General features: G+C 44.9%; 1 protein-coding gene across 10 annotated transcripts in view; it reads right to left on the bottom strand.

Annotated features, from left to right (window-relative positions):
- LOC140402452 (ryanodine receptor 1-like) overlaps positions 1-12,794 on the bottom strand; it is a 497,733-nt gene that overhangs the window by 440,296 nt on the left and 44,643 nt on the right. For all 10 annotated transcript variants that reach the window (XM_072490240.1, XM_072490241.1, XM_072490242.1 and 7 more), the window contains exon 2: positions 2,479-2,598. In XM_072490240.1, coding sequence (XP_072346341.1) covers positions 2,479-2,598 — 120 coding nt within the window. The remainder of the gene's footprint in view (positions 1-2,478; positions 2,599-12,794) is intronic.

Genomic DNA, 12,794 nt, shown 5'->3' with positions numbered 1-12,794 from the left:
AGCTCTCAAAATTGATTACTTGCCTTCGAGTCCCGATTAATAGAACTGAAAAGAGAAAATACTATCCCAAAAATAATTGCTTCAAAAAGACCAATCTTTTGATACCGTGACCTATTTTAATGATTAAATTTAAAAATAACACGCATTCAATCTTTGTACGTGTTAGGATGTGCTTGGAAATAAAAACCCTCAGGGATAGCTTAATGGGTGGTAATAAAATGGCTACAAATGTTGAGGGACATTAAGGAACATTAGGAAGAGCGACACGGTGACACAGTGGTTAGCACTGCTGCCTCAGAGCCAGGGACCCAGGTTCAATTCCGACCTTGGGTAACTGTATGGAGTTTGCACTTTCTCCCCGTGTCTGCGTGGGTTACCTCCAGATGGTCCGGTTTCCTCCAACAGTCCAAAGATGTGGTTAGGTTAGGTGGATTGGCCCTTGTGTCCAAAGGTTAGGTGGGGCTGTGGGGAATTAGCCTAGGTAGGGTGCACTTTGGGGATCGGGGCAGACTCGATGGGCCGAATGGCCATTCTGCACTGCAGGGATTCTATTATTCCATGAAAAATTGGAATTCTTATATAATATTTTAATAGGAAATTCTTTATATTGGGATTACTGTGTATCGAAACCCAGTCTCAGCAATAATATCCCAATATTGTTGAGGTACAGCAACCCCCCCCCCCACATCCATTTATGGAGTGAAATTTGGAATGCAAATCCTCCATTGTGAAATTCATACATATGGAATATAGCAGAGGTATATGGATTGATGCTCCGGTTTCACCACTGGAGTTACTAACTCTGGGGGTGGGGTTGAAGAGACCAGAGGAGTGGATGGGTGGCAGGGGCAGTTGGGGTTGTTGACTAGACCCACGGAGCACTCGCATCCCAACTCCGATATTCCCTTCCGCCTTGGGTCTCCCCAGACCCCTGCCCCTGCCCTTCCCCACAGGCCTGCCAGACACCTCTCTGGGCCTATACTGGACCTAAGCCCCCTGACCAAGAAATAAAAAAGTGCTCCAATTGGCAGAAGGGCCAAGATCCAGAGGACAAAATTTAAAGCGACTGACAAAAGAATCAATGACAAGATGGCAAGTTTTTTTTAAAATAGCAAGTATTAGGATTTGAAAAGGTGGCAGATCCATTTATTTTCAATCATGACTTTCAAAAGAGAACTTGGATAAGCACCCGAGGGGAAAAAATTGCAAGGCTATGGGGGAAGTGAATCATAGAAATTAAAATGCAGAAGGAGGCCATTTGCCACATCGAGTCTGCACCAGACCTCAGGAAGAGCACCCTACTTAAACTCACACCTCCACCCTAACACCGTAACCCAACCTAACCTTTTTGGACACTAAGGACAATTTAGCATGGCCAATCCACCTAACAGCACATCTTTCGGGACTTGTTGGAGGAAATCGGAGCACCTGGAGGAAACCCACACAGACACGGGGAGAACGCGCAGACTCCGCACAGACAATGACCCAAGGCGGGAATTGAACCTGGGACTCTGGAGCTGTGAAGCGACAGTGCTAGCCACTGTGCTGCCATGCTTTTTCTCTTAACTATGAATAATCAATCATTAAAGAAAAAAAAGAGAGCAACTTAAAAAAGTGGGGGGAAAGAACTCCGATGTTGCGTCCCAATCAACCTAAAAGTGATCAGCAGTAACTCAAACCTGCATTTTACTTGCCTTATCCTCAACCAATTACAGATTGGTTTCTACACCAATGTTTAGAGATTGGGGGGGGGGGGGGGGGGGGGGTTCAAAGGGGCAAGGTTGAGAAGGCGGGGCCTTTAATGAATACCCTCAGCAATACGGGAATTGAATCCGCGGCTGCTGGCCTCGCTCTGCATCACGAACCGGCTGTCTAGCCAAGTGAGCTAAACCGGTCCCCTCCTAAAACAAGCAGAAACCAGCCGGACCAAATCAGAGCTCGAGGAACGCATAGCACATAATCTACCTACCTTCAATGAGATAGAGGGCCTGAAAGATGCCATAAAAGTTGAAGTTTGAAACCTTGTACATGAAGAAAATGCAAGTGTGTAAGATTTTCTCTTTGTAGTCTAACAAATTCTCATGTCATTAAAAGTGTTTAAAATAGGAAATAAAAACACACAAGTTTGGTAAAGAGATAAAACCCAGAAATCATTCCAAAACACAAGTAATAAAAAGTGACTTTGGGACAGCATTTCAAATTTTGGACTTAAATCCATTCAGAACTCAGGTAAATTGAGGAAACGTGTGTTTTCTGGTCTTTGACCTGGGGGATGGAGTTTTGGTACTGAACTGATTGATGTTCTCGCGGTCACAACTTGACGTTGCACAAGAGATTTAGACATCGTGACAGAATAAATTAGCTACGTGGCAATTTCCCCTGAAAACCCAGTGCAACTCCACTCTTACGCAGTAGTCATGTTGGAACATTGGAGGGAATTTTGGGACAAGTATGTTTACTTTAAGAGAGTAGAAATACCTTTGCATTTGATGTAGGTTCAAGGAAACAAAGCCGATTTCCAAATCCTTCAGCCGAAAGGCAGAGCTTAATCTGTGCTTTGACAATGGTGGTGGTACACTGAAGAACTACTTGATCATCCTGAAAGACGGAAAAGAAAATGGACCATGAGGCATAGTCCTATAATGTCACATTTTAAAGTCAGGAAATGTCATTAAAAATTCCATCTTTTTTGCAAGTAAAGCTACATAGCTGAAGGTGGCTCTTCAAACTGATCTTCCTCAGGCTTTAACATTTAACAGAGTCACACATGAAATAAAACCCAGAAATCATTGCAAAACACAAGAAATAAAATGTGACTTTGGGCCAGTGCATTTCAAATTTTGGACTTAAATCTATTTTAGAACTCCGGTAAATTGAGGAAACGTGTGTTTTCTGGTCTTTGACACGTGCAACCTGGAAAACGCAAGGGAGCAATTATAGGAGAATCTTTAAAATAAGAAGAATTTCTGGAGATTATAGGAACTTACTGTGGTCTATTCAATCCTTTTCATTATCAATGTATTTGAGCAGTTTGTTTATACCTTCCACATCTACCATTGCCTCCCCGGTGTCTCTGCTGAGGAAGTTCCAGCATCTCTTGTGTGCTTAAGCTGGAAAATGATGGCCTCTGCCACTTGGCACATCTTTGCTATTGAATGTTTTTCTTTTGCAATCAGAATTTAGATTTAAGAGCATTATTCATCACTACGACATTTAATTTTTCTCACGTTTATAATACAATTAAAATTTGAGAATTGTTTCACCTCTGGGGCAACGAGTGTGATTCTCTGGCCTCCCTGCAGTGTGTTTCTTGGTAGCAGGTGGCTGCCTTCTATTGAGCAGCGTGTGTCCGCCGCAATCAATGGGAGTTCCCATTGAATCCACCCCATCTCCAAAAAAACAATGGTGGAGGTGTGCTGTCGGTAGAACGTCTCACCCAATATTTTGGGTTTAAACTTCACTCGATTCAAATCTAGGCTGACACAAGTGCAGTATTGAAGTGTTCCATTGCTAGAAGTGCCATCTTACAAACGAGGCACATCAGATGATAAAAAGAAGCCTGCTGACCCCTCTGAGGCCTGAACAAGGTTTCTTTTCAGGCTTCCCCCTAACCCCCACTACCACATGCCCTTAAACACTACTCGGCAGGCTAAAAACTGAGGCTTTGTGAGGAAACTGCCCTTAAGTGGTCAATAACTGGCACTGGAGGGCCTCGACTGCAGCAAAAGCAGACCAGCTGGACTCGCCTGTACGAGCATGAAATCGACAGGTCGGGTCAGGCAGGAACCCAGGGGGAAGGCCATCAAGAACTTCTACAACTTTTACCACCTCCATCCCCACAAGCCTGCCAACAGAGATAATACAAAAATCTAGCAATTGTGCATGTTTGAGTAACCTTGCTGCGGCAAATTCCCCATCCAGTTTCTTACATTTCAACAGTGACAACATCTCAAAAGTACTTCAATGGCGGAGATGGTGAAAGGGATTATCTAATTGGATTGATTTGTTTATTGTCACGTGTACCGAGGTACAGTGAAAAGTATTTTTCTGTGAGCAGCTCAACAGATCATTAAGTACATGGCAAGAAAAGGGAAGAAAAGAAAATACATAATAGGGCAACACAAGGTATACAATGTAACTACATAAACACCAGCATCGGATCAAGCATACAGGGGTGCAGTGTTAATGAGGTCAGTCCATAAGAGGGTCGTTTAGGAATCTGGTAACAGTGGGAAGCTGTTTTTGAGTCTGTTCGTGCGTGTTCTCAGACTTCTGTATCTCCTGCCCGATGGAAGAAGTTGGAAGAGTGAGTAAGCCGGGTGGGAGGGGTCATTGATTATGCTGCCCGCTTTCCCCAGGCAGCGGGGGGCATAGATTGAGTCAATGAATGGGAGGCAGGGTTGTGTGATGGACTGGGTGGTGTTCACGACTCTCTGAAGTTTCTTGCTGTCCTGGGCCTAGCAATTGTTATACCAGGCTGTGATGCAGCCCGATAGGATGCTTTCTATGATGCATCTGTAAAAGTTGGTAAGAGTTAATGTGGACACGCCGAATTTCCTTAGTTTCCTGAGGAAGTATAGGCGCTGTTGTGCTTTCTTGGTGGTGGCGTCGACGTGGGTGGACCAGGACAGATTTTGAGATGTCCACTGTTGCCTTTTTACCCTTTATGTAAACCACAGCTGTTTCTTATATCGACCAAATGACCACACAACCAGTATGTCAGCTCAAAAACACAGTTAATTAAGAACACAAGACTTGTATCTCTATGCAATAATACACGCGGCTCCGTACTAAACTACACCTAACAACTAAGATGACCTTTACTTAACTTCGAGTGACCGACACAGTGCGAGATATGGCATTTATCCGGGTCCACGTGGTCGGTTGGAAGTTGTTGGGTTCGTCTCAGCTGGGCTCGTAATTCAGGAATGGTCGAGGGTCCTTGAACTTGGTTGTTCTGCTACAGTTGGTCGCGCACAGGCCGGTCCCAAAGGAGGCCGACCTCTAGTGCGCAGGGCTTTTTATCCTTTGTCTCTTTCACGCCCTTTTGGGCGGTCCTTACTCCAGGTCCAATGGATCGATAGGTTTTCGATCACCCTCATCGATCTTAACCAATTAGGGAGCGGATACGTCGATGGCTGGGGGGGGGGGGGGGGGGGGGGTCCTAGCTATCATTGTCCCAGGCACGTAGGCCTTTCCAAATAAGTGGGGTGGCGCCGGTTAGTCTGCTGTCGTTGATGGTCCTTAATGCGAATACTATTGGGGAAAATGGCAATTAATTTTTAATGGATGCAAGTTTCAGTCAAGTCTAGTTTCTTTGCACAATACACAGAGGCTGTGTACCTGTCTGTGTCCCAAATTGACCACAATTCCCATGGTTCTTTTGTCATGTTAGAGCACCTTTAAGAAATGGGTGTTTAAGAAATGTACTTTTAAGAAATGGGTGTTTATCAGTGATGTCAGAGTGTGGGTGGAGCTGGGCTGTCAGCTTTTTACTTTTGTTTTAGACTGTTGGCTGCAGGGTATGTTTTAGTTTTGTTTTCAGTGTTGGAGCTGAAGCCAGACAAAGCAGGTGTAACTGCTGTTCTCTCTGCCATGAAAAAACTATCTCTTGATCATTTGGTGAATTCAGAATTATAAATGTTCTCAGTAGCGAATGTAAACCCAATATGCTTCTGGTAAAATGTGTTTCTTTTGTCTTCTGGATGTTGTTTGGGAAGTTATTAAGGATTACTTAGTGTTGTATTCTTTGGGGGTTGTATGTGAATTGATGGTTGCTAAGATGTTCACTGTATGTTTTAAAAAGGTTAACTTGAGTTCATAGAATAAACATTGTTTTGCTTTAAAAAATACTTTTCCATTTCTGCTGTCCCACACCTGTAGAGTGGGCCGTGTGCTCCCCATACCACAATCTATTAAAAGCTGTGGGTCAAGTGAACTCCATGATACACTTTGGGGTTTTCTAAACCCTGGCCCATAACACTTTTACATGGCTACAGCACCCCTAGGAATTTGAAACAGCTAACCGTCTCCAACTCGGCCCCACTGATGCTGACAGGGGTGTGTACAGTACTTTGCTTCCTGAAGTCAATGACCAGCTCTTTAGTTTTGCTGGCATTGAGGGAGAGATTGTTGTCGCTGCACCACTCCACTAGGTTCTCTATCTCCCTCCTGTATTCTGACTCATCGTTATTCGAGTTCCGGCCCACAATGGTCGTATCGTCAGCAAACTTGTAGATGGAGTTGGAACCAAGTTTTGCCACGCAGTCGTGTGTGTACAGGGAGTAGAGTAGGGGGCTAAGTACGCAGCCTTGCGGCACTCTGGCATTGAGGACTATTGTGGAGGAGGTGGTGTTGTTCATTCTTGCTGATTGTGGTCTGTGGGTCAGAAAGTTGAGGATCCAGTTGCAGAGTGGGGAGCCAAGTCCTAGATTTTGGAGCTTTGATACGAGCTTGGCTGGGATTATGGTGTTGAAGGCGGAGCTGTAGTCAATAAATAGGAGTCTGATGTAGGAATCCTTGTTGTCAAGATGCTCTAGGGATGAGTGTAAAGCCAGGGAAATGGCATCTGCTGTGGACCGTTTGTGGCGGTATGCGATTTGCTGTGGATGAAGGCCGTTCTGGGAGTATGGAGGTGATGCGCTTCATGACCAACCTCTCAAAGCACTTCATTACGACTGAAGTCAGGGCCACCGGACAGTAGTCATTGAAGCACGTTGCCTGGTTCTTCTTTGGCAGCGGTATGATGGTGGTCTTCTTGAAGCAGGTGGGGACCTTGGAGTGGAGTAGGAACAGGTTAAAGATGTCCACGAACGCCTCTGCCAGCTGGTCCGCGCAGGCTCTGAGTGCACGAGTGCAATTCATTCGTACTTTATGCTCCTCTTGATAGATATGGAGGAGCTAGTCGGTGCTTCCAGCATTAGATCGGAATGTGGAGTACTCATGGCTTCACTTGCCTTGACCAACCTCAAATGCATTTAAACTGTTTCCAACACTGTATAATCAGATGCCAAAATTGCAATGCCAGCCTGCATTACCTTCCTCCAGGCTAACAGCACTCTTTCTACAGCTGGTCACCACTCAAAAGGAAGCTACAGAAGAGGATGATCTCTCTTTGCCTCACCTCTGCCAACAGAGTATGTACAGAAGTAAATCAGTCTCATCGGGAGCCCTCGCCACTGCTGACTTAAGTGTTGTTCCTCCTTCTATTTCAATCTGTTCCCAAATTTGGTGTGCTTCTGGCCCTTTTAAGCAGCTGCAGGCTTTTTAAAGCGGTAGCTACACGATGGCAGAAAATCGGATTATGCTGCATCCATATTATAGGCTGAAAAGGGGGCACAAAAGCCCAAAACATGTCCAATTCCATATGTATGTATATGCATTATGAACTAGAATAGCAGCACCCATAATATTACAATACAAAACAAGAGTAATCAAACCAAAGGTGTACAATGTCCACTGCTTATGTATATGCAAATAGGAGGCCAGTGCATATTTGATGCCCCCTTTATCAATTAGTTTGTCGTTTGGCAGTAAAATGCAGTATGGTGTACATAGGGGCTGGTTTAGCACAGGGCTAAATAGCTGGCTTTTAAAGCAGACCAAGGCAGGCCAGCAGCACGGTTCAATTCCTATACCAGCCTCCCCGAACAGGCGACGGAATGTGGCGACTAGGTGCTTTTCACAGTAATTTCATTTGAAGCCTACTTGTGACAATAAGCGATTTTCATTTCATTATAATAATCACTTATTGTCACAAGTAGGCTTCAGTGAAGTTACTGTGAAAAGCTCCTAGTCGGCACATTCCGGCGCCTGCTCGGGGAGGTCGGAATGTGCGTGAATTGAACCCGCGCTGCTGGCATTGTTCTGCATTACAAGCCAGCTGTTTAACCCACTGTGCTAAACCAGCTCCTAATGCAACCCCTAACCTACATGCCCCTAACCTACATGCAACCGAATCAGCAGTCATGAAAAGGGACCACCACTGACTAACACTAAAAAGTTTTGTAACCTACAATTCCCGGAATGGGATGGTGTGCCTTTCCTACAGATCGCTGTTTGCTCCCACTTCCCATCGCCTCCCTCTGTCCCAACCAAAACCCACCACAGAGCTGCTGCTGGTCACCTAAATTGCAATCCTCTACAGCAGCAAGTCGCCCGAGGATGCCTAGAGGTGTCTGCATCTCAACGGTCAACAGTCCAGTAGGTGCAATCTGGGGCAGCGTCAATCTCCTGTGTGCATTTATATCAGCAGACACACAATTTCCAGGACCACATGTCCTTTCTTCTCGTTTGCAGGCAGGTCACGAAAACCCATCTTGCATCACTAATGAGGAATGCCGCAAGTTTCCAAAAGCCTTTACAAGGATGTCAATTTCATTTTTGAAAACGACTTACAAAAGTATAGAAATCAATCTTGAAACTAACAAAGACTAACTGACAAATTTAAGAGACAAAAGACAGTATTTAACTGCATGTGGCATCAAGGATCCCGAGTAAAATTGAAGTCAATGATAATCAGGGGGCAAACTCTCCACTGGCTGAAGTCGTACCGAGCACAAAACAAGCATTAGTCTTCACTATAAAGGACACAAGTAACATTCCAGAAATAGCTGTAAATCAGGAAATGGAAGGGAGGGAGGAACTCAGGAAAATTACAATCACCACAGAAGTGGTACTGAGCAAATTGTTGGGTCTACAGGGCTGACAAATCCCCGAGTCCATATGGACTTCATCCTAAGGTCTTGAAAGAAGTGGCTAATGAGGTGGTTTATGTATTGGTTTCTATTTCATAAATTCCCTAGAGTCAAGGAAGATTCCATTAGATTGAAAAATAGCAAGTGTAACTCCTTTATTCAAAAAGGGAGGGAAACGAAAAGCAGGAAATTACAGGTCAGTTAGTCTAACATCTGTAATCAGGGTACAATTTAACTGGACAAAAGCAGTACTTAACGGCCATTTTTTCGACCTTGGCGAGGAACGCGCAGTCAAGGCCACAGTTTACATAATTTCCGGCACTGATAATCGCAGCTCGCCAGCCCAGGCAGACTACTCGCGGAATGGGGCGCCACTTTTAAATGCCACCCCGATCTTTCGACCGCATCAACCACACTATCTCAGCCTCTGGACCCACCCCATCGCCCGCCACCCCTCTGTACCCAACTTACGTCTTGCGGGATTCTCGAGCCCCCCTCATACCTCACCTCTAAAGGGCAAGGCACCCCCTGGCCTGACCCCTGGCACCTGGGCACTTCCAGCTTGGAGGTCCGCCTGCCAGTGCCAAGATGGCAGTACCAAGATGCTAAGCTGGCTGTACCAGGATTCCACCCTGCTCAGAGCCCGACCATCCGGGGGTCTCCAATGGCCTGGCAGACCCCTCCAGGTGCCGTAATGCCTGGTCCACATGTGGGGGCCAGTAGTAAACGGCGCCCTGGCGAGGTCTCCCAGGCATAGCCGTTAGTTCCCGGGAGAATAGGATGCAGACATATTGAAATGAGCCATTGTATACCTGGGTCTTGCCCAATGATGGCAAGATGCAGTTCGCAACATCTCATGAGGTCTGATTGATTCTCACGAGACGTTTCCAGCGTCACGAATCTCCCGAGATTCAGCGGCCTCGTCACATCGGGCCCAGGGAAAATGTTAGAAGCTTTTATTAAAAATGCCATAGCTGGGCACTTGGAAAAGTCCAAGGCAATCAGGCAGAGTAACATGGTTTTGTGAAAGAGTAATCAGGTTTAACTAATTTATTGGAGCGCTTTGAAGGAGTCACTTGTGTTGAAGGAGTCACATCTGCTGTGGATAAAGGAGAACCGGTGGATGTACTGGGCTTATTTCCAGAAGGCATTTGATAAGGTGCCACATCAAAGGTAATTTATAAAATAAAAGCTCATGGTGTCGGGGATGACATGTTGTCATGAAAACCGGCTCGCTAACAGGAGACAGTTGACATAAAGGGTCTTTTTCTGGTTGGCAGGATGTGAAGAGTGGTGTGTCACAGGGATCAAGCGCTGGGGCCTCAATATTTTACAATTTCTATAAATGGCTTGGATGAAAGGACTGAAGTTATGGTTGATCAATTTTCTGATGATAAAAAGATAGGTCGGAAAACAAATTGTGAAGACGATGCAAGGAGACTACAAAGAGACATAGGTGAGTGGGCCAAAATTTGGCAAATGGAGCATTACGTGAGCAAATGTGAAAGTTTGTTTTAGCAGGAAGAATAATAAAATCTTTTAATCTAAATGGTAAGAGATTGCTGACCTCTTGAGGTGCAGAGGGATCTGGGTGTCCTAGTGCATAAAATCCCAAAAGGCTAGGATACAAGCACAGTAAGTAATTAGAAAGCAAATAGAACGTTACTGTTTACTGTGAGGGGAATTGATTATAAGAGTAGGGAGGTTACGCTTCAGTTGTACAGGGCATTGGTGAGACCACATCTGGAACATAGAACATAACAGCACAGTACAGGCCCTTCGGCCCTCAATGTTGCGCCGACCTGTGAAACCAATCTAAAGCCCATCTGGAGGACTGCATACAGGACTGGTCTCCTTATCTCAAGAAAGAAATGCATTAGAAACAATTCAGAGAAGGTTTATCTTATGAGGAAAGGTTGGAGAAATTAGAGTTTTATCCATGAGAGTTTAGAAGAGCAAGAGGCAACTTGATCAAAACCTTGAAGATCCTGAGTGAGGGGTATGGACAGGATGGATGCAGAGAGGATGTTTCCTCTTTTGGGAGAATTGAGAATAAGGGGTCGCGCACTTAAGACGGAAATGAGGAGAAATTCTTTCCTCTGAGGGTCGCGAGTCTCTGGAACTCTTCTCCTCAAAAAGGCGGGAAGCAGAATCTTTGAATATTTTTAAGACAGAGCTGGATAAATTCTGGAGGAACAAGGAGGTGAAAGGTTAACGGGGGTAGGAATGTGGGGTTGAGGTCACAATCAGATCAGCCATGATTTTATTGAATGGCGGAGCAGGCTCGAGGAGCCAAGTGGCCTTCTACAGGTCCAAATTTGTATGTTCAATGTCGATGATTGTTATTAGAATCACCTCAGCCCCAAGGCACCGCTGCAGGGTTTCTTCAGGGCAATGTCCTCGGGTCGAATTCCTGGAATTCCCTCCCTAAAGACATTTGTGTTGACCTATACGACACGGGCTGAAGTGCTTCAAGAAGATGACTCATCACCACATTTACAGGAAATGATGGGCAATAAATGCTGGGTTTTTTCACATCCCCGGAACAAATTTAAACAAAGCTGACTTAGCCAATAAGATAGCTGACATCCTAATAACAGTCCTGAAGTAAAAACAAAGAAATATTTGCGCTTTGCGACTTGAGTGAGCAATACATAATATCCTTGCACTTGCTTTTTTCCCCCCTCTAATCTTACTAATTAATCTGAAGAAAAAGGTCAAAATAGTGTCACAGACTCTGGAAATAGCTTGAAATTTTACATTGAAGTGGATGTATTCTAGTTAATTTAATCAGGCGGAATGTTAGTTCAAAAAGGAAAAAACCATGACATTTGTATTTTCATGGGCCAAGCAGACCAACCAATATTACCTCAAACTCTCTTTACTACATACAGTATTCCTGTCCCCGCTACTCCAGTTCACAGGGTGACAGCAGCATGAAGTTCCAGAGTGAGAACTTGATTCATTTTCCACCAGACATGCGCGTTGTGGGACAGAGGCACTGGGAGGCCTGGTTGCACTGAACTGCACCAGCAAATACGGACACGGTGTCAGTGCCCATAATAAAGCGCTGCCTGGAATTTACTTCTCCCAGGTTGTGAATCTGTGGAATTTGCTACCCCACAGGACGGTGGATGCTGGGACAGTGAGTAAATTTAAGAGTTAGACAGATTTTTAATTGGGGTTGAAGGGTTATGGAGAACGGGCAGGACCGTGGGGTTAAAGTCAAGATGAGATCAGCGATAATCGAATGGCGGAGAAGATCCGATGGGTCAAATGGCCTAATTGTACTCCTTTACCTTATGACCTGATGAATTCTCAAACTCTGACTGTCAATGCGACATGTTATTAATTAACGAGATTACTCTTCGCTCTTTGCACAAAGCTACTATTTAGCCAAATCGAAATAGATGGCAAAGGTTTACTCCACATGAATTCAAGCTCTGACACTTGTCATGATATATACCAACTTAGGAATGTAGAGATAGCAAACAGAAGTTACAGTTCTCTAAAAATAAACTGCGTGCTGATATTTTAGAAGTTCTCCTGAGTCCCATGTAACCAAAAAGCTTTACAGCACAAAAGTGAAGAGTAACATCAATAGGTAAGGTTAAAGGTGCCATAATCCCAGATGACCATAGGCTGCTTTCCCCTTTGAGGGGAGAGCTGACTGGTTTAACCTGAGGATCACCACACCTCAGGCGAGGGGCAAGGTTGAGAAGGCGGGGCCTTCATGAATAACCTCAAATCAATGTTCTATAGTTGTCTCACATTCTAAGGCGAGGATGAAAAGTCAGCGGTCACATGATATATCGGTACCAATGGCATAGGCAGAAAAGGGATGGAAGCAGCTAGATTTTAGGGAGCTAGGATGGAGATTAATAAACAGAGCCGCAAAAGGTTGTGAATTCCCAATGGATCCCACCCCCACCCCCCCACACAAGTATAGAAACAGGGGGATAGAGCAGGTAAACACATTAGTGTAGGAGGAAAGGCCTTAGATTCTTGGGAAGACCCGTTCCTTCATGTACGAGTTGCTGTGATAGAACATAGAAAATACAGCACAGAACAGGCCCTTCGGCCCACGATGTTGTGCCG

The sequence above is a fragment of the Scyliorhinus torazame genome, chromosome 25 (assembly GCF_047496885.1).
Source record: "Scyliorhinus torazame isolate Kashiwa2021f chromosome 25, sScyTor2.1, whole genome shotgun sequence".
NCBI classification, from domain to species: Eukaryota; Metazoa; Chordata; class Chondrichthyes; order Carcharhiniformes; family Scyliorhinidae; genus Scyliorhinus; species Scyliorhinus torazame.
This window is presented reverse-complemented; position numbering and strand designations above follow the sequence as displayed.